This window comes from Cydia fagiglandana, chromosome Z (genome assembly GCF_963556715.1).
Source record: "Cydia fagiglandana chromosome Z, ilCydFagi1.1, whole genome shotgun sequence".
Lineage (NCBI taxonomy): Eukaryota > Metazoa > Arthropoda > Insecta > Lepidoptera > Tortricidae > Cydia > Cydia fagiglandana.
This window is the reverse complement of record NC_085959.1, coordinates 38386676-38405601: the sequence shown is the minus strand read 5'-3', so window position 1 is coordinate 38405601 and position 18926 is coordinate 38386676. Positions and strand designations below refer to the sequence as shown.

General features: G+C 47.2%; 1 protein-coding gene across 1 annotated transcript in view; it reads left to right on the top strand.

Annotated features, from left to right (window-relative positions):
* LOC134678132 (E3 ubiquitin-protein ligase UBR4) overlaps window positions 1-18926 on the top strand; it is a 105379-nt gene that overhangs the window by 71601 nt on the left and 14852 nt on the right. Inside the window, exons 68-81 of the mRNA XM_063536582.1 lie at window positions 421-555; window positions 872-971; window positions 1431-1650; window positions 2361-2554; window positions 3422-3528; window positions 6432-6592; window positions 8992-9132; window positions 9774-9984; window positions 10768-10886; window positions 11213-11422; window positions 11878-12027; window positions 12208-12289; window positions 12369-12506; window positions 13512-13709. Coding sequence (XP_063392652.1) covers window positions 421-555; window positions 872-971; window positions 1431-1650; window positions 2361-2554; window positions 3422-3528; window positions 6432-6592; window positions 8992-9132; window positions 9774-9984; window positions 10768-10886; window positions 11213-11422; window positions 11878-12027; window positions 12208-12289; window positions 12369-12506; window positions 13512-13709 — 2166 coding nt within the window. The remainder of the gene's footprint in view (window positions 1-420; window positions 556-871; window positions 972-1430; window positions 1651-2360; window positions 2555-3421; window positions 3529-6431; window positions 6593-8991; window positions 9133-9773; window positions 9985-10767; window positions 10887-11212; window positions 11423-11877; window positions 12028-12207; window positions 12290-12368; window positions 12507-13511; window positions 13710-18926) is intronic.

Here is an 18926-nt window from a genome sequence, read left to right as displayed (position 1 = left end):
AACCTTAATTCAGTACGAAGAAAGTTCAAAATGCCACTGCAAGGGTAGCGATCTTAAGTTCAATACCTGGGGCCTTCGTGAAGCTGTGTTAAAGGCTTTTATATTAGCATTAAATAGGTTTTCCTAATGAAACTATCTATTTAACTGATTAGCAATAATTAAAAGACGCGATGACAGGATAATAGCCACCCCACACTAGCGTCATTCCAGCCATAGAGTGGTGATGGCCCTAAGCGTCTATCGCTTTTTGTCGATTGATGTCAAAGAGTGCCATTTGCTCTATACTGTGATTATCGCTTCAATAACCGCGTACATTATACGGCCGCTGAGCTGGGAATCGGGATAGGTTTAAAAATGTACACGGTCACGTTTCTACTAAGTTACATTTACACCGGTAATCACACAATTTAATATCCTCAGGCATGTGGCACAAGGCGAAGCGTGTGCAACTGCAGTCCGGTCAATCGGAGGTCCGCGTCGACTTCCCGCTGCCGATCGTCGCGTGCAACCTCATGATGGAGTACGCCGACTTCTATGAGAACCAGCAGGCCACAGGTAAAGTATGCTCGCAAGTCTTTGTTCTGTTGGTTACGTTACTATGTGCCATCCGTGAAACAACCATTTGTAACGTTGTAATATTTAATATCAATTTGTCGCAATTCAACTGGTTGGAGAAAATGTAAAATAAAGTTTAGTCCAGTATGAAATGTTTATGATGACTATTATTAACCATAGAAACTGTTTGAATATAGTCGAGCCATGTTTTTATTTTTATTAGAAATCTCGCTAAAATCATAAAGTGGAGGCCTAGGCCATTTGCCTGGGTCTTCACTTTAGAACTTGATTATTCAATAAAATCCTGTATTAATAGGGGAATCCCTGCAATGCCCTCGGTGCTCGCAATCCGTGCCGGCCAACCCCGGCGTCTGTGCCAACTGCGGTGAGAACGTTTTCCAGTGCCACAAGTGCCGGTAAGTTACACGTTCTTTAATGTAAAACGAATGCCTAAGCTCAGTTATCATGTTTACTATATTGACTTTTCATATTTATTCTAAACAATATAGTTGAATTATAATTATTATAAATAAAAAAATATAAATGTACGATAAACTAACTTTCAAAGCCATCTCCCGATTACAATCGGTATCGCTTCGACAACGAAAAGCATCATGTCTTTACCACTCTTCCATATTAGTGTGGCAGTGACAGCTGCGTTTCGATCGCTACGGAACCATCTAGCGAGTGAAAAGGAACACATAAAAAAACCACAAACTCTATCGATACCTATAGATTTTAGTCGTCATTAGGCCATTAATTCGTGTCCACACCGTAAAACATAATACCATCTCCGTTCCGTTGTCGATAAATCTCCCCATCTCCTCTGGACATTGCAACGAGTGTTATTTATAAATCTTTATACTTGGTCGCAGCGCTATAAACTACGACGAGAAGGACCCGTTCCTGTGCCACGCCTGCGGTTTCTGCAAATACGCCAAATTCGACTACACGCTCACCGCGCGCCCCTGCTGCGCCGTGGACAACATCGAGAACGACGAGGAACGCAAGAAGATGGTGCAGACTATTGGTGCGCTGTTGGATAAGGCCGACCGCGTGTACCGCCAGCTGGTGGCCAACAAACCCGTGCTGGAGGTAAGTGACGTCGCTGATGTTTTTAAATTTTCATCGTATGTGACATTACATACGATGGCAGGCAAAAGTACCTCATGGCCGTCGGCGCTTACGCCATTATTAACGACGCTCCAATACTAATGCGTTGCTACGCGACGTAAGCACCGACCGCCATAAGGTACCTTTGCCCGTGGGATGTCACATATCGTATTATCGATATCATTTTTTAATAACACACGAAACCGTTAAACCATCAGTACCTATGTCCACCAAAAAAAAAATAGTTTTATAAACAAGCTTGATAAAATTTTCTCCATAAATTAAATTTTGAGATTCTTTAGTTTTTGAAGCGCGCGCCACTGACGTGATATAAAATAAATAGTAGTGTTTATACATTTAAAAATCTGTATTCACGAACGTAACGTTACTGCTTTATCTGTGCGTTTTGGTGGTATTCCACCTGTCCAATTTCTTTGTCCAGTGTGCATTGCGTCTCACTCTCTCATTAAGCAAAATGTGAGACGCAAATACACATTGGAACAAAATATTGGACAGAGAATACCCGTAGTTAAAAAGTATTTAATTTTAAGAACACATTTTAACCTTTTGAACGCCGCATTATCGTGAACCTTGCTGAAATGCACGAAGGTTGATATTGGGCTGTAGCCGCGCGCGTCAGTTCACGTCTTTGGCGGTCAAAAGTTTAAGACATTAATATAATATTTCCTCAGTCCCTCGTGCACAAGATAAGCGAGCACCGGCTGGAAGGGCGTCCTGGTGACGAGAACAGCAACGCGTCCACCACCTCGTTCGGCGGCGCGCAGATCAACCGAGTGATCCAGACCCTCGCCCACAAGTACTGCGTCGACAGCAAGGGCCACTTCGAGGACTTGTCCAAAATCATACAGAAGGTGTTGGCTTGCAGGTTAGTCTTCTTCTTCCTCGCGTTATCCCGACATTTTGCCACAGCTCATGGGAGCCTGGGGTCCGCTGGCCAACTGATCCCAAGAATTTGCATAGGCACTGGTTTTTACGAAGACTGCCATCTGATCTTCCAACCCAGAGGGTGAACTAGGCCCTATTGGGAATAGTCCGGTTTCCTCACGACGTTTTCCTTCACCGAAAGCGACTGGTAAATATCAAATGATATTTCGTACATAAGTCTCGCTCTTACTCGTTTCATCTCGCCGTTCTCCGATTGGGTCGGAGCGGTGACGAGACTCTTGGCGAGAGGCTCTCGACGAGTGTGTACAGCCCACATCATATCGTCAGGTGACCAAAAGTCACTTAAGTACTATCAAAAAATTTAAGTAACAATGCACTTTATTACGCTTGCAACACGGTTTATTGTCCAATAATTTCAATGGTGTTAGTTAGTGACTTTTGCTTGTCACCCGACGATGTTTGAGCCGTGTACAGTCAGCAGTAGTAGTAGCTAATTGGCCGAGGTAATGTTAATTATCATCTCTGGCTCGTTTCGTTACTTCTATCGGTCTAACATGAGTTGCGTTCCCGCGCGCGACTCCATACATCTAGCGCGAGTTCAGGTATGGATTCCCGCGCGAGAACTCAATTTATACTAGACCGCCTGCTGCTTGATAGTGACAATTGTACAAAATGGTTAGTTCCTAGCTAATTCAATACAAGGTAAATTAAACAAGTAGTAAAATGTATATTTCGTTCCTAGCTTATCCATTTTATCTTAATTTAAATACCAATTTGATCTTGATTGATATTTTTGCCAAGTAGGCCACTAAAGAACTATTATGTGACATCTTCGGTGTTATTACAGGAAAGAACTAGTCGCCTACGATAGATCTCAGAGTGAACAACTGAAGGGAGATACACTACCGGTATACGCTGGTTTGGTGCAAAACTATGACGGAGAACTTACCAAAGGTAAGTTAGTGCATCTAATTAAATAATTTAGGCCAAAGACCCAGAATAAATAATATGTAGTACTACGTACAGAACGTTAACTGCATAAAAAGCCCTGTTTAGGTATACCGAACGTGCCTAAACGTTGCCGATTGGAAGAGCTCTTTCGAAAGGCGTGGCATGGGCGTGGCTACCGCTAGGGTTGGCACCGTCCGCACCGAGTACTGCTGCCTATTATTGTATTCTGTTTAACACACAGTGATCATAACGTCCCATTTCTGAGCATAGGCGCCTTATACATGAGGGGTATTGAGATGAACCTACTCGTATACTTAGTCCCCACATTGTCCCAAAACAGGTTGGGGACTTCATATACCTACGGCTGCATCTTTGAATTACATCGGAGATGACGCGGATCAAAGCAGGTCGCCTAGCAATATATGTATAAGTATGTAAAAATATTTGCTCTATTACATAGGTACCTTTGATATTAATTAACGATAATTCAAATATGTAATTGAGTATGTACGGTGGCGTTCAAAAGTGCAAGGACAGATGTCGACCGTAATGCCTTAATATTACGGTTGAAACATGTCCATGCACTTTTGAAAGCCAGTGTACATGAAATAACAATAAATCGAAGCAGCTTTGTAGGCACACCAATTTGCTGCTAAGTATACTTATATTTTATATACTTTATTCTTCCACACTGATATAAGCCAGATTTGGTGTTGGCCGCGTGAACCTGTAGAGGCGCGACGACACGCGGAGTAATTTACGTATGCCATAGATTATTTTAGTGGACCTACCTTACTTAGGCTCGGTTGCACCAAACCGTTTGTCACCTATTTAGCGTTCGCTAAATGTGATTGTATGGAAAGTTTCATAGTTCTCTGCTGCTTGACGTTGATCAGTCTGTTAATTGTGGTTGGTGCAACTGGGCCTTAGTCGTAGCTTAGGTTGACTAATGGCCTGTCATGTGTAAAACCGCGGCACCATTCCTTTGGTGTTTATCTGGGTAAGACCACGCGCGTTTGCATACTAAAATTATAGTAGCTTGTCACGCGGCCATTCATCGTGGTTGCAACTGCATAGGCCACAAGTTTCACAACAGGTCCTAAAATAAAAATAAAATATAATAATTATTGGGGACATCTTACACAGATCGACTTAGGCTCTAAGATTAGCGTGTATAATGGGTACTGGGCGATGATATAAACATACTCATATAGATAAAGCTTGAACACGCCAAAACGTGGGCACACATTTTTGCTTATAAATTTTGTAAAGGGTGGTTAAATTTTATTTCTTTACTTAAATTAAAATCGCTATAGTATGAGGAACATATGATACCACAATAGTTGTCAATTGTATGATTCGTTTTCATGATAACGAGCTTTAAACAATAACGGAGCGAAATCACTTTGCACCAATAGCATTGGAAAAGTCGATTAGGCTAAGGAAACTTGTGAAAATGTTAATATATCGAGGATCGATTAGTTTTTGTGTTTTTGAAATGTTGCGGAGACGTCAATGAATGGAAAGACAACCAGAAAGCAGAAAAACACGAGATACAAATGAGAAAAAAAAAGAAACTAGGAACATACAGCGTTCTTACATAAAGACCGAAACCTAATTTTTCTTATGTTACAAAAAACGGACAAATATCTCAAATTTATGTACAAAAAGAGAAGTCAAGTTAGATTAAGAGCTAGCAAGAGCTTATCTGCTCCCAAAATAGTGGTGCTAAATGAAATTTGTATGCAAAATGTAGGATATTAAAACGTTTGATCATTTTTAACGTATTTGAGCGTGTTAGGTGTTAGACGATGGTTCTATAGAAATACATACTTCAAGCAATACACAAAATAAAAAGTTTGACTTCTATGAGTTGCTAATACATTCCCGAAGATTGCAAGATAAAAATAATGCTAAGTATCCCCATTATTTATGGTTGAGCCAGCTACTTGTGATTGCATCAAGCGATGCCGTTAATTGATTCGCATAAGGGACATTGACTATAGAAATATATGCAAGAAACATTTGCGAAAATGACCTAAACCTATTTTAAAGAAGCCACAGCTCACAGTTACTATTTTGGTAGCATTCATCGTGTTATCATTACACTATAACAGTGACGAAGGGGTATTAACATGATGGACATGCTGACAATGCCAAAAGGGTACTTTTGGGGGATGGTAATAAATGAAGGCGGATGGCAATGGACTGGGCCCATATCAATGAATATTTGAAAAAGACACCTGTTAAAGTTATATTATCAACTTATCCGCAAATAACTCTGGCTTGGACTACTTAAACATACAGTAATCATGTCGTGCAAAGTGCCTGTGTCCTGGTCATCACGAAGTCTGTGACATGTCAAATCCTGAGGCTGAAATGATAGTCTAGTATATTAGCATGATAAACTATAATATTTTCAATGATATTCAATATATATTTCGCTCCATTAGACCTTTATTTTCTATTTATTTGTAATTTTATGTGCCCACGTTTTGGCGTGTTCAAGCTTTAAATACATATTTATATTCATAGAAAACGCCCATGACTTAGGAACAAATATCTGTGTTCATCACACAAATAAATGCTCTTACCGGGATTAGAACCCAGGACCATCGGCTTCGCAGGCAGGGTCTTATCTTATCTTATTGTTTTCGGGGGCCCTTGCGGATACACTTCGACCCATAGGGATATTTTGTGCAATTACCCCCTAAAGAAGATCCGTCAACTACTCAAGAGCTTTTCCCACCATATCCATGTGTCGGATGATGGAGCTCATGGGTAGCGTTTTAAATTCCTTTGGTTCCAGATATCCTGCTCTAAAGTCCTTCATTATTTGTCATTCATTCAGGCAGGATCACCACCCACTGGACCAGACCGGGTCCTAAATGATTATGTTTTGACAGAGTCAGGCGGCGGCTGCTACGGCTGCTCGCTGGCGTGCGCGGAGCACTGCCTGACGCTGCTGCGCGCGCTCGCCTCGCAGCCCGAGCACCGCGCGCGCCTCTGCCGCTTCGGGCTCGTGCAAGAGCTAGTGCAGCACAACCTGCACCGGGGGACCCCTCAGGTACACCTCTGTTATGCTCATACACCGGGCATATGGTCCAGGGAATGTTTAACACTAGCCCTAAATAGGTACAAACTGTAAAAACAGAAAGTATTTTATCATTTTTAACCCTTTTCCAGGCGTAGCACGATTTATCGACCACAAACCGCCAATAGAATTTCAACTTTAGCATTCCGATATAAGGTTCATATTAGATTACACTTTCGAGAAATATTCGACTTGTCTTCAAATGAATCATCAAAGCTGGATTAAATTGAATATGTTTGAATTTTTTGGAAAACTTTGTAGGCTTCCGGGCTGGAAAAGGGTTAAGTACATTTAGAGCTTACTTACTTACTTACTGCTTACTTACTGCCGTGGCGCAGCGACCCGAAGTGGATCTTGGCCTCTGACACTAAGGAACGCCATGCTTCTCTGTCTAGCGCCGTTTCTGTCCAATCGACGGCACCGAGCTCGTTCAGATCTTTCACGACCTCATCGCACCAGCGATACCTAGGACGCCCAACCGGTCGTCGACCATCCGGACGGCCCGAGTACGCTCTCCAAACCGCTCGATCTTCACCCATACGGACCACGTGCCCGAGCCATCGGAGTCTTGAGGCTTTCGTTTCTCCTACTATATTGGGCTCGGCCACTAGATCTTCGATTTCCTGGTTCCTGCGTATCCTCCACGAGCCATCTTCTCCGCGAATGGGTCCCAGTATCTTCCGGTAGATCCTCCGTTCAGCCACCAGCAGTGCGTATTCCTCTTTTTGTGTTAGGGTCCAGGCTTCGCATCCGTACATCAAGATCGGTCTGATTATAGTTTTGTATATACGGAGTTTCGTCTTTCTGGTCATTAGCCTGGACACCAACACTTTGTGAAGAGCAGCTGTGCACCGGAGAGCGTTCTGAATTCGGGTTTGGATCTTCTCTTCCCTCCGATTGCTGTCTGTGACGATACACCCAAGATATTTAAATTTCTCTACACCTTTGTAAGAGGTTTGTCCTATAGTGAGATCTTTCCTACGAATAGAGTTATTTCTGTATCGCTTCATATGAAGGTACTCAGTTTTCTCCTGACTAATTCGTAGGCCAACCTTCACTGCCTCTTCCTCTAGGCTCTGAGCAGCCCTACAGACATCCGCCTCGTTTTCTCCCAGGAGGGCTAGGTCGTCTGCATACCCAACAATTCGGTGTCTACCGTTCAACTCTACTCCGCCACCAGAGGCTATAACTTTCTTGGTGACATATTCGAGCACCAAGTTGAAAAGTATGGGAGAGAGCGCATCCCCTTGCTTGAGACCCGTACCGACATCAAACTGGTCTGTTAGGCCGACTCCCGTTTTCACCGTCATTTTGCTCGTTGAAGTAGCGACTCTCAGCATCCTCACCAGCTTATTGGGTATTTTAAACGATTGCAGAATGCAGTACAGCGACTTACGATCAATACTGTCATATGCCTTCTTGAAATCAACGAAGAGAATATGACAGCTCTGGGCATATTCCCACCTCTTTTCCATTATCTGTTTAAGAAGGAATATCTGGTCTACTGTGCTCCTGTTTCTACGGAACCCGCACTGGTAATCCCCTATGGTTTCTTCGGCGTAGGGTTCAAGCCGCGACAGTAGGACATACGATAGAATTTTGTATGCCGTGGGAAGTAAGGCAATGCCCCTGTAGTTTGCGCACCTTTTTCTGTCTCCTTTCTTATGAAGTGGGCATATGACTCCAGTGTTCCACTCATCAGGTTGACGCTCCTCCGCCCAGATCAGTTGGATGACCTCAAAGATCCTGTTCTTAATCGCTACACCACCATATTTCCATATTTCACTAGGCAGTCCGTCGATACCTGGGGCCTTGTGGTTTTTCAGCCTCATGATCGCCTTGCAGACCTCATCAAAGGATGGAGGTGCGACTGGTTCGTCGTTACTTTCTGCTTCTATGGAAATATGTTGGACCGCTTGACAGTTGAGCAGATCCTTGAAATAATTCAACCACAGGTCTTTTTGCTTTCCGGGGTCGAACGTCAGATTTCCCTCGTTATCTTCCAAAGCCTGTATCGTCGGTTGGTAGCCCTTCTTTGTCTCTCTAACCTCACGGTAGAAGAGTCTGACCTCGGACGCTTTCATCAGGCTCTCCATACCAGATACAAGATTGTCCACATTTAGAGCTTACTACCTTTTTTAATCCTACCCAGAAATCTACGAAATTGTCCACTGTTAGGTGTCAATTATCAAATTGGTGAAATAGCCGACTGACATTGTAGCTGCATGATTGGGAAGTGAATTATCATAAATCGGCCTATAAAAACATTGTTTAGCTGTGAGTCGGATTGCTGTCGCCTTCCATGAGCCACGTGTCATATTTTAAATATTAAAATGTCTTTGACACCAACTAAGACCGTTTTACTGCAACAGTGTCAAGAAGAAGTCCGCGCGCTGATCTGCCTAGTGACCCGTGACAACCTGCCGGCGACGGAGTCGCTCTGCAGCCTGCTGTCACAGCGGATCACGCTCTCGCTCATGGGGCATGCCGCCTCGCAGGATCTCAACAACTCGGTAAGTTTTACGTGACAGCTCCATCCATCTTCCTCGCGTTATCCCGGCATTCTGCCACGGCTCGTGGGAGCCTGGGGTCCGCTTGGCAACTAATCCCGAGAATTAACGTAGCCACTAGTTTTTACGAAAGGTGCCTTCTGACCTTACAACCCAGAGGGTAAACTTATTGGGATTAGTCCGGTTTCCTCACGATGTTTTCGTTTACCAAAAAGTGACTGGGGTTTGAACTTGCGACCTCCGGATTGAAAGTCGCACGCTCTTACCGCTAGGCCACCAGCGCTTCTTCTTCGTTTCTTTTACGTGAAAGCTCATTGTTAGATAAACACTCTTTTTTTTTATCATACCTAGGTAGAACTAGATCAAAGAATTTCGATATAAGAATCGGTCTTGAAATCCTATTTGATCAGGTTAAAATGCGTTCCGATGCCGATCAGGCGAACGCACCGCACCGCGAATTAGTCATCGCGCTTTGCCCGCATCCCCAGGCGCTTTCACAGTGGGTTGGAGGGATCTTTAGCACTCTGTCTAGTTTACTGAAAGTGCTACATACTCGTATATCGAGTGATAATGTTTCTTATCAGTTTTAGCTGCCGTTAAAGCCCTATTTCGCTTCACAATTATAATTTATTTCATAATTACAGGTCCGTCCGCTAGTCCTGCTCCTGGGCTCCCTGGTGAAGGTCCAAGACGGCGTGGAATGCTGGGAGGTCCGCCTCCGCTGCGTGGTCCGCCTGTGGGTGTGGTGCTGCCCGCAGCTGACCGAGGTCGCCGGGCTGCCGTCCGCCGCCAGTGTCATCCTCAAGCCGGAGGCCCTAGCCGGCATACCGGGCATCAACACGTCCTCACCTAACTGTAAGATTTGTTTCATACATGTTTCATACATACTTGTTTGTCCCTTTGGCCGCCAAGACGTCAACTGATGCACACGGCTACAGCCCAATATCAACGTTCGTTCATTCCAACTAGGTTCGAGATGACGCGCCGCACATGATAGGTGTGGCGTTCAAATCAAGAGATTGAAAAAAAAAAAACATATGTGTGTGGGGTACTAAAAACGTTGGTTCACGCCTAAATCATATCGTCCAGAGTCTGTGCGGAAAGAGAAGAGTCCTAGAATGTATTGGATCCTATACATTTCACGACTTTTTTCTTTCCGCACAGACTCTAGAGAACAGAAAATCGTTCATTAAAATCTCAATGGTAACACAGACAAAAGATTAAATAGAATGTGATGGTACAGAATATGATTATCTGTAATGGTAAAATTTTCGAAATTATTATGACTTTCAATCCGGAGGTCGCGGGTTCAAATCCTGGCTCGTACCAATGAGTTTTTCGGAACTTATGTACGAAATATCATTTGATATTTACCACTAGCTTTTCGGTGAAGGAAAACATCGTGAGGAAACCTGCATACATCTGCGAAGAAATTCATAGGTGTATGTGAAGTCCCCAATGACCCCAATCCGCATTGGGCTAGCGTGGGGACTATAGCCCAAACCCTCTCGCGCATGAAAGGAGGCCTGTGCTCAGCAGTGGGACGTATATAGGCTGAAATGATGATGATGATGATGATGAAAATATACTACAAAAAATCTGCCATGACCCAATGAATAGATAATGTTGTATTTACAGCGCATCAATTCGCCCTGCAACAAGTCGCGCTCCCATGCTTACGCTACATGCAGCAACTGATGGCGCCCGTGCCGCCCGTCGTGTCCGCCAACGGCCATGCCGACTCCAAGGAGGCTAAGGTACACATAACAAGTTAGAGATATAGGTACTATAGGTACCTTGTCAAAAAATTATACCTATGCGTATATGTTTTTTTGTTTCTGGAGTCTATTACGTTATTTGAAAACTTTTCTAGACCGATAAATTCTAACGAGGGTCACGGAAAACGCACTCATCCGTGCGCGTTCCCGCCGTAAGCGGTCGGCGTCAACGTACAGCGCTCACGCTTAGCGTGCGTTTCGTCACGGAGGTGTAAGGTTAAGACAGACCAGACCACGTGGAAGTGACGTATTTTTGCAAGTTTTACCGTCGAACAAATACTAAAACTTATTTTCACTTCCAATAGCCGGAAATCGCTTCAGTGTCGTCCTCGGCCGCGACAGGCGCCCTAACCGCGTCGACCGGCAGCGTGGTCGTGGACCTGGCGGGCTGGTTGGCCGGCGACGTGACGCACAAGGAGTGGCAGCGGCTGGTCGCGCCGCCTGCTGAGAGCGCGCAGCGCCCGCCGCGCGTCGCCTACATTTCGCACAAATACGTGGCGCGCTGGAGGGAGAAGGTAAACATTTGGTTAATTTGCTGTAGCAATTACATGTAAAAATGTGTAGGAATTATTTCAAGAGATGATAATACGTAATGTGACTTGCTTTCGAGTGGATCCGTCGACAGGAAAGCAATGCTTGGATTATAAAACTATTCATAGAGTTTCAAATATCAATAATTCTAGAAACTCCAAAACTATATTATATGGTTCGTTTTATAGACGCTCATCTATGACATCTTCCAATCGCGATTCTTAACTCGTAATTTCAGTAACAACTTCTCACAGTGACTAACCGTCGAAACTTTACAGAGCGATTCGATTTCTTGCGCAGTCGATCCGCTCGCCTATGCGACCTCCGCGCGAAGTCGTCGAGGAGAATTGCTTTGCGATAGACTGTATGAACGTACTCTACTCTTCACAGAGTCCAATGACGGTCTCTAATTACATTAAATTCTTTTTTGTTTGGCTAGATGTTGCTCTCGCACGGCATGCGGCCGCTGTCGCTCGAGGACGGCGGCTGGCTGCGGCCCGTCATGTTCGAGCCGAGCTCGCGCATCGCGCGCGACACCGCCTGCCAGATGGTCAAGTCGCTGTGCGACTCGTACGAGCGCAGCAAGGCTGTGAGTATTATAGTTAAAGTCCTTAAGGCATACATAATAATATCCTTAGAAGATCAGCTTCAAAGTTCTCATAATGTACCTTGATATCAAGCTAAGTAGAAACCCTTACAGTAACGCTTCATAAATGTCAATTTTCAAATAAATATATATATTCTATTTTTGATACGAACCTGTCCACAGGTCCTGATCCTGCTGACCAGCTTCCTGCCAGAAGTCGGCGCCGCTGGCGAGGCCAGTGAGCAGTTCCTACAACTATACCAAAGTAAGTTCTACCACATTACTCTAGCATACGGTTATGAACGTTTGTAAGCATGTTTTTAACATTCACACCGTGTCCTCAGGTCTGGCGTCGGAAGCGCCGTGGAAGCAGTTCCTGGCGCTGCGCGGCGTGCTGCAGCAGATCGCGGACCTCATGACCAAGGAGATCGACCAGCTGCACCGGCTCGAGGAGACCACGCTCACCTCCGACTTGGCTCAAGGTCAGTGCACCTCCGTCCGTTGGCATCAGCACAGTTTCAAACAGCTCAGAGGAAAACACAACAAAACATTCGTTCAGAGGAAAATCCTTTTTTTTCGATGTGGCGCGCGCACAGTTCTTGTGAGCAAGGACCCCGCTAAGGATACGGGCGAGCCTTGCTCATATGCATATCTGTCGCCAGTTTTCCCTTAGTCGCCTTATACGACACCCACGGGACGAGATGGGGTGGTGCTGTTCTTTTCTGACGCCGGCACCACACGGCACTTTTGGGGTTGCTTATGCCTTTGTCAAAAATTTGCTACTGAATAAAAATCTTGAGATTGTAAATTACAGTTCAAATTGTGTGGTACGAATATGGGACAAGGCTTACGAAAGGTTAAGCTAGTGGCCTGATCGAAAGCCTCTAGTCATAGCGCTCTCATTTCTGTATTTTCCGATGACGGATATTAGTTTTCCAGGAGTTTATTTCTTCATTGCGTTTCTAATAGTAAGATTTTTCATCCGATTGCCAAAAAAGAACGGCACGCTTTTGCGTGCTCTATTGTGAAACAGTACTTATTATTATCTCGAGGTTATTGAAATTGTACTTATGTAAGTTTCTAGTCCAGATACTGGGCACAGAGCTGTACACCAAATGCACGCTAGTAGTCAATCTACTCACAAATGGTTCTCGGACATCGCCTGATCTGCATACCCCTTCAGACGGGCTTCGTATTCATTGCGGATCAGCAGCTCGTCTCGCACACATATTGGAACGGGGTGTGGACCCGCATCAGCGTGATATGCCCGTTAGGTGTCTTTGGGCTTCTTTCTACTGTCAGCGTCGCATCGGATAAAGGTGACAGTCCATTTCCAACGACAGCTGCAATACTGTTCATTTTACTATGGAAATTGACAAATACAGCGACGCGTTCAGTACCGGCAGTGCAGCTGCGGTTAGAAATGGAATGTTACCATAAAGATTAAAGTTCAACTTAGAGGCTATAAACGTATAATTTCTGGCTAGGTTACGCACTAAAGCGTCTCACGGAGCTCCTGGCGATGTTCCTGGAGGAGCCCGGGGCGCGGCGCACGTACAAGGGGCGGCTGGTGGGCGCCGTGCTCGGCGGCTACCTGTCGCTGCGGCGGCTCGTGGTGCAGCGCACCAGGCTCACCGACGACACGCAGGAGAAGCTGCTCGAGCTACTCGAGGAGATGACCACCGGTACTCTTCTCACTATACCTATACCTTATTGCTTAAATATAATTCTCACTATACGTATACCTTATAGCGTAGACATAAGGTTCACCTATGTGGACGGAGTAGAGATGTATCGTAGTCCGTTACACAGCTAAGTACATATATACTTCGTTTTTTTAGCATTAGAAATTAGGTAAACAATCTTGATGTGTCTTTTAATTGAAAAACACATTTTAAAAATAAGTTACGGCAAATGTGTAACGATTATGAATCTAATACGATCATTTATATTATGTGTTCCGTACTCCACATCGAAGATCTTCATTGAGAGAGTAACGCGATCGTTGACCGGTCGATGCCGCTAGCGTCTATGCAGTCGCTCCGCTCCACGCCGTGACGTAGTTCCGCTTCCCGTCCCTGCCAACCATTGCTCGCTTCCCGCTAATCGCCGCCGCCATGACATTGTTTCGTCGACCGTCTTGACCGATGGTCCGCAAATATTTTTTGCGTATATTTTTGCAGCATGGTGCTTTAACATTTCCGATCCAAAGCTCGGTCGATTAAATGGTGAGATACGGCAGAGATCGCCACTATTAGTCTTTTGGCGGTCTCGCGATCGAAGTCATCGAACGGTGCTTTTCGATTCTACCCACTTTTTTCTCGCTAAATTAATTTTCACATTCCATGCTGCTAAAATCGTTACCGTTAACTCGCATTTTCGAGATCGAAGTAGGAAGTGCGTCAGTGGTTTTTGTTAACAAGTGGTAACAAGTCGCTCCGCATCGGAGAGGGAACGCGCGGTCATCGTGCCTGCGGCGGCGGCGGCGGCGCCCGGGCGGCGCGGCGGCGGACGGCCTGCGCGCGCCGCTGTCGGGTGCCGCGCTTCGCCGATAAGGAGGTTTGGATTGTCTCGAACCATCCGGTGAGCCAGTTTAAGATATTTTAATTTTATTGGCGTTCAGAAGTTACTTCGTCACTCGCGGAGGGTTCTCAGGCAGTAGCCTGGGAGTACCTCGTGTTGTTAGTTGCGGCGCGACCGGGGCGCCCCGACCCCCGGCGCGGGGGCGCGGGCCCGGCGCCGCCCCCGCCCGCGCGCGCCGCGTCTTTCTTCTGCTGTCGTCCAAGGTGACTCCGAGACACCGCGACACTGCGGGCCATGGTGGAAGCCTCCAGTCCGCAGGACTCGGAGAGACGTCACACGCCCGCTCCTGTTTCTGCAGTCGCGGTGCGGACGCCTCCAGTCCGCGGGACTCCGAGAGAAGTCACACGCCCGCTCCTGTTTCTGCAGTCGCGGTGCGGACGCCTCCAGTCCGCGGGACTCCGAGAGAAGTCACACGCCCGCTCCTGTTTCTGCAGTCGCGGTGCGGACGCCTCCAGTCCGCGGGACTCCGAGAGAAGTCACTCGCCCGCTCCTGTTGCTGCAGTCGCGGTGCGGACGCCTCCAGTCCGCGGGACTCCGAGAGAAGTCACTCGCCCGCTCCTGTTTCTGCAGTCGCGGTGCGGACGCCTCCAGTCCGCGGGACTCCGAGAGAAGTCACACGCCCGCTCCTGTTTCTGCAGTCGCGGTGCGGACGCCTCCAGTCCGCGGGACTCCGAGAGAAGTCACACGCCCGCTCCTGTTTCTGCAGTCGCGGTGCGGACGCCTCCAGTCCGCGGGACTCCGAGAGAAGTCACTCGCCCGCTCCTGTTGCTGCAGTCGCGGTGCGGACGCCTCCAATCCGCGGGACTCCGAGAGACGTCACACGGCCGCTCCTGTTGCTGCATTCGCGGTGCGGACGCCTCCAGTCTGCGGGACTCCGAGAGACGTTACACGCCCGCTCCTATTGCTGCAGTTACGGTGCGGACGCTTCCAGTCCAGCGGGACTCCGAGAGATCCGCGTGGCTCTGCGAGACATCACACGCCGCTCCTGCAGCTGCGGGCGCATCGCGGGTGGATCGCGCCAAGGTGAAGGCGGACCGCTTCTGCGTCCCGACTGCTCGAGCGGAAGGAAGGTAAGTCCGTGTAAGCAGTGGAAATGCTACGAGTACAGCGACGATCGCCGCGTTGGTTGCCGCCCGTCATGACGTCGCTGGTGACCTACGCGCCGGTGGTGGCCACCACGATGGCACCGCCGAGGGCAACAGCGTCGCCGTGATGATGAGTGCAGCTACGAGCCTAGCCATCGGCGCCTCCCGTGCCGGTAACGTCCGTCACGCGCACCGGCGCCTGTCGAGCTGGCCGCCACGACGGCGCCTCTCGCCTCACGCACCGGCGCCTCCCGAGCCGGTGGCGGCGGCCGCCACGATGGAGCCGCCCGCCTCGCGCGACAACGCCTCTAGAGCGGGCCGCCACTATGGGTCCTCGCCTCACGCACCAGCGCTTCCCGAACCAGTGGCGGCCGCCATGAGCCGCCCGGCCTCAGGCACCGGTTTTGTCCTGTCCACATGGTTCCATTGAGGTATGCAGGCGCCTATAGCTATGGTGCAGGTATAGGTATGGTATGGTACAGCACGAACAGACCGCTAAGCTCTTGGTCTCGGTTAAAGAATCCTCCGGCGACGGCAGACAAGGTCGTAAAGAGCCCCGTCCTAGCGCGGCTCGACTGCCCGGAGTTGAAAGCGGTAAGATATGTCGATACTCAGAGGAAAATACGTCGTGTTCCCGGGCTTCATAAAGGTGCTGATCGACTTCGCTGTGTCGCTTCGAAGTTCCTACGACTTCTCGAGGCCATGGAGTGGTCCAACCGGAGAACAGCTAGCGACAAGGCCCTGTGCGACCGCTCGAAACCGAGGTGAAAGGCATCGAAAAGGTCTGCAGACTTCACATAATTATCTCTGCTTGCTCGCGCTCTCCAGCTTAAGTTCCGTCTTACAAAGACGAACTCGTGCGAAAAGCCATAATAAACAAAATGGGACAAATAAACCCGCTGCGCCTGAACAAGCTTGAGTTTCCGGTGCTAAGAGAAAGGGGCCAGGAGGACTCCAGCAGTTTCCATCTGTCTGTATTCGACTTTATCAAACAGTTTTGTTACGCAAAGCGCCAAAATCGATTTTAGACTTGATTTCATCAGTTCGATTTCCTTAAAAGCATGCTACTAACTCGATGCCCTATACTAACTCGATATAGGGTGTCTCTTCGGATAAAGCGAATTAGACCATCACGCTCCTAGACATCACGTGGGACACGCGGCACAACACCCCGATTGAAAGTTTTCTTTTTCGCGACATACAGGCCTGCCTTGCTGCAGAGTTTCTCGCAGAAATGAGACTCAATGCCTTCTGTTCAATCTCAAATTCGCAAACTTTAGTTCATGGAGGAAGGTGAAGCCTTCGCAGTCCCCAGCAAAACGGAGCTGCCGAAAGCCTCGCACCACTTTCTTCCTCATCTTATGCAAGCAGTCCGTTACAATCTCCAATATTGGTAGACAATGTACGAGGTAAGGCCCTTTCAGCGAAGAGTAACCGTTAACGGGCCGCATCTGCAGCGCTGACGACAGATGTGTAAACATACAACCGCACCGGTACAGTATACATAAAACGACGGCGACACTACATCCCTTCCGTTACTACGGCTGTCACAAAAACTGCTGATGCCAGCAGATCGTCTACAGGTCGCGCTGGTTGCTTGCTACTTGCCAGGTCGGTACAACCCCCGAGGGCGACGGTTTATCAAGGAGTCACTGCGCGCCCGAGTGGCAGCTGCGCCCAGCAGCCGCCGAGACTGTCTTCACCTGACAGGCGCCTTCTTGGCCGGCCTCCGCTTTCGAGAGCCCTCGCACTGTGCCACGGTATTTCTTAACAGACTCATTGAACTGCTACCACGACGTTTGACAGCTGCCTGTGAGACTTGGCATGGATGTCTCCACCTCCCAGCCTAGTCTGTGTACTGCGACGGCGTGATAAGGAGAGTCTTAAAGCAGCTGTGGTAAGCTTGCAATTTACTGGCGGTCCTAGTGAACGGCCCTCCCTTACGAGTCAACGACCTTAAGAATGAGGCGTAGCTCCTGTCAGATAGGACGCTCCAACACCGAGCTGGCGGGATCAGGAGTGACGTCCGCTACTGGCGTGACTGGCGCATGCATATAACATGCCAAGGTCTAACGCTACGTAGCGAACGAAACGCAACTGTCACTGTCTCACTAATATGGAAGAACCGGATATTCCCGATTCCGGTACTGTGTTTGTATAGAAAACCAGTAACGGGAGCCCCTAGATCGTCCCCTTGTCTAGGCTGCATGTACGGCCACAATGTAGAAACGGTCTTTATGGTGCATCAAAAATAAGATCAACTGCCAGGTACCTCTATCCAGTGAAGTAGCGAGCTATCTCAGACGTCTATTTCTATTATCCATGTTAGCTTTCAGAACGATACTCGTTCATAAGCCTCTCACAAGTGCTGTGTATGAACCACTATCGGACACTATGCCTTCTTCCAACGCCATTAATAGCGAGACCAGCGCCTCCCAAAGCACCAGCTTGGGACGCGAGACATCTACTTGCCCTAATTTAAATAGCCCTACAACGTTAGGTACGTTAGAAGAAGTACGACAGAAGAGCTGCCGCACTTTTGCTGTTAGCATCAGGCCGCAGGGTCAATGACCTTACTCTACTACACTGTAGCCCGGGCAATTACATAGATAACTTTAACGCTATTATTTTGTGTCCGAAATTCGGCTCTAAACCAGATAACGTGTCTTACCGACTGGACTCTTAGAAGCTCCGGAATAAAGTATAGACCCAGTATAAGTAGGTAGTCTGGGTACGTCACCTTGCGAGAATTACACAAAATGTTAGGGGACACTTCGCTTATTTCTTTCAGCCACAGTCTCATCCAAGCCGGCCTCGCCTACGATTGCTTTTGATCCACGATATACTTAATAACTAAATTGGCTGGAAAGCTATTCACTTAGCGATATTTTCGCTTATGTTAATTGGGAACATGACTTGCCGAGATTCTGCGGATCGGATGCGATTTCGAATGAGAATTCTCTTAAACCAGTTTAACGTCAGATTCGAACCTGAGATTACAATTTCAATTCTCAATTTCCTGTAATTCACATTATAACGAGTCACTGTGATTTCATGGGTTGCAATATGGTGTATACATATTTATTCTTTCTCTGAGTTCTATGACAGTAGGTGTAGCCCTATCGCTTGCGCGCCCGCTAACTCGCCACCAGGAGATAATAAACAGGTCTCAATGAAGATCTTCGATGTGGAGTACGGAACACATAATATACAAATTTTACCTTCCAATAAAAT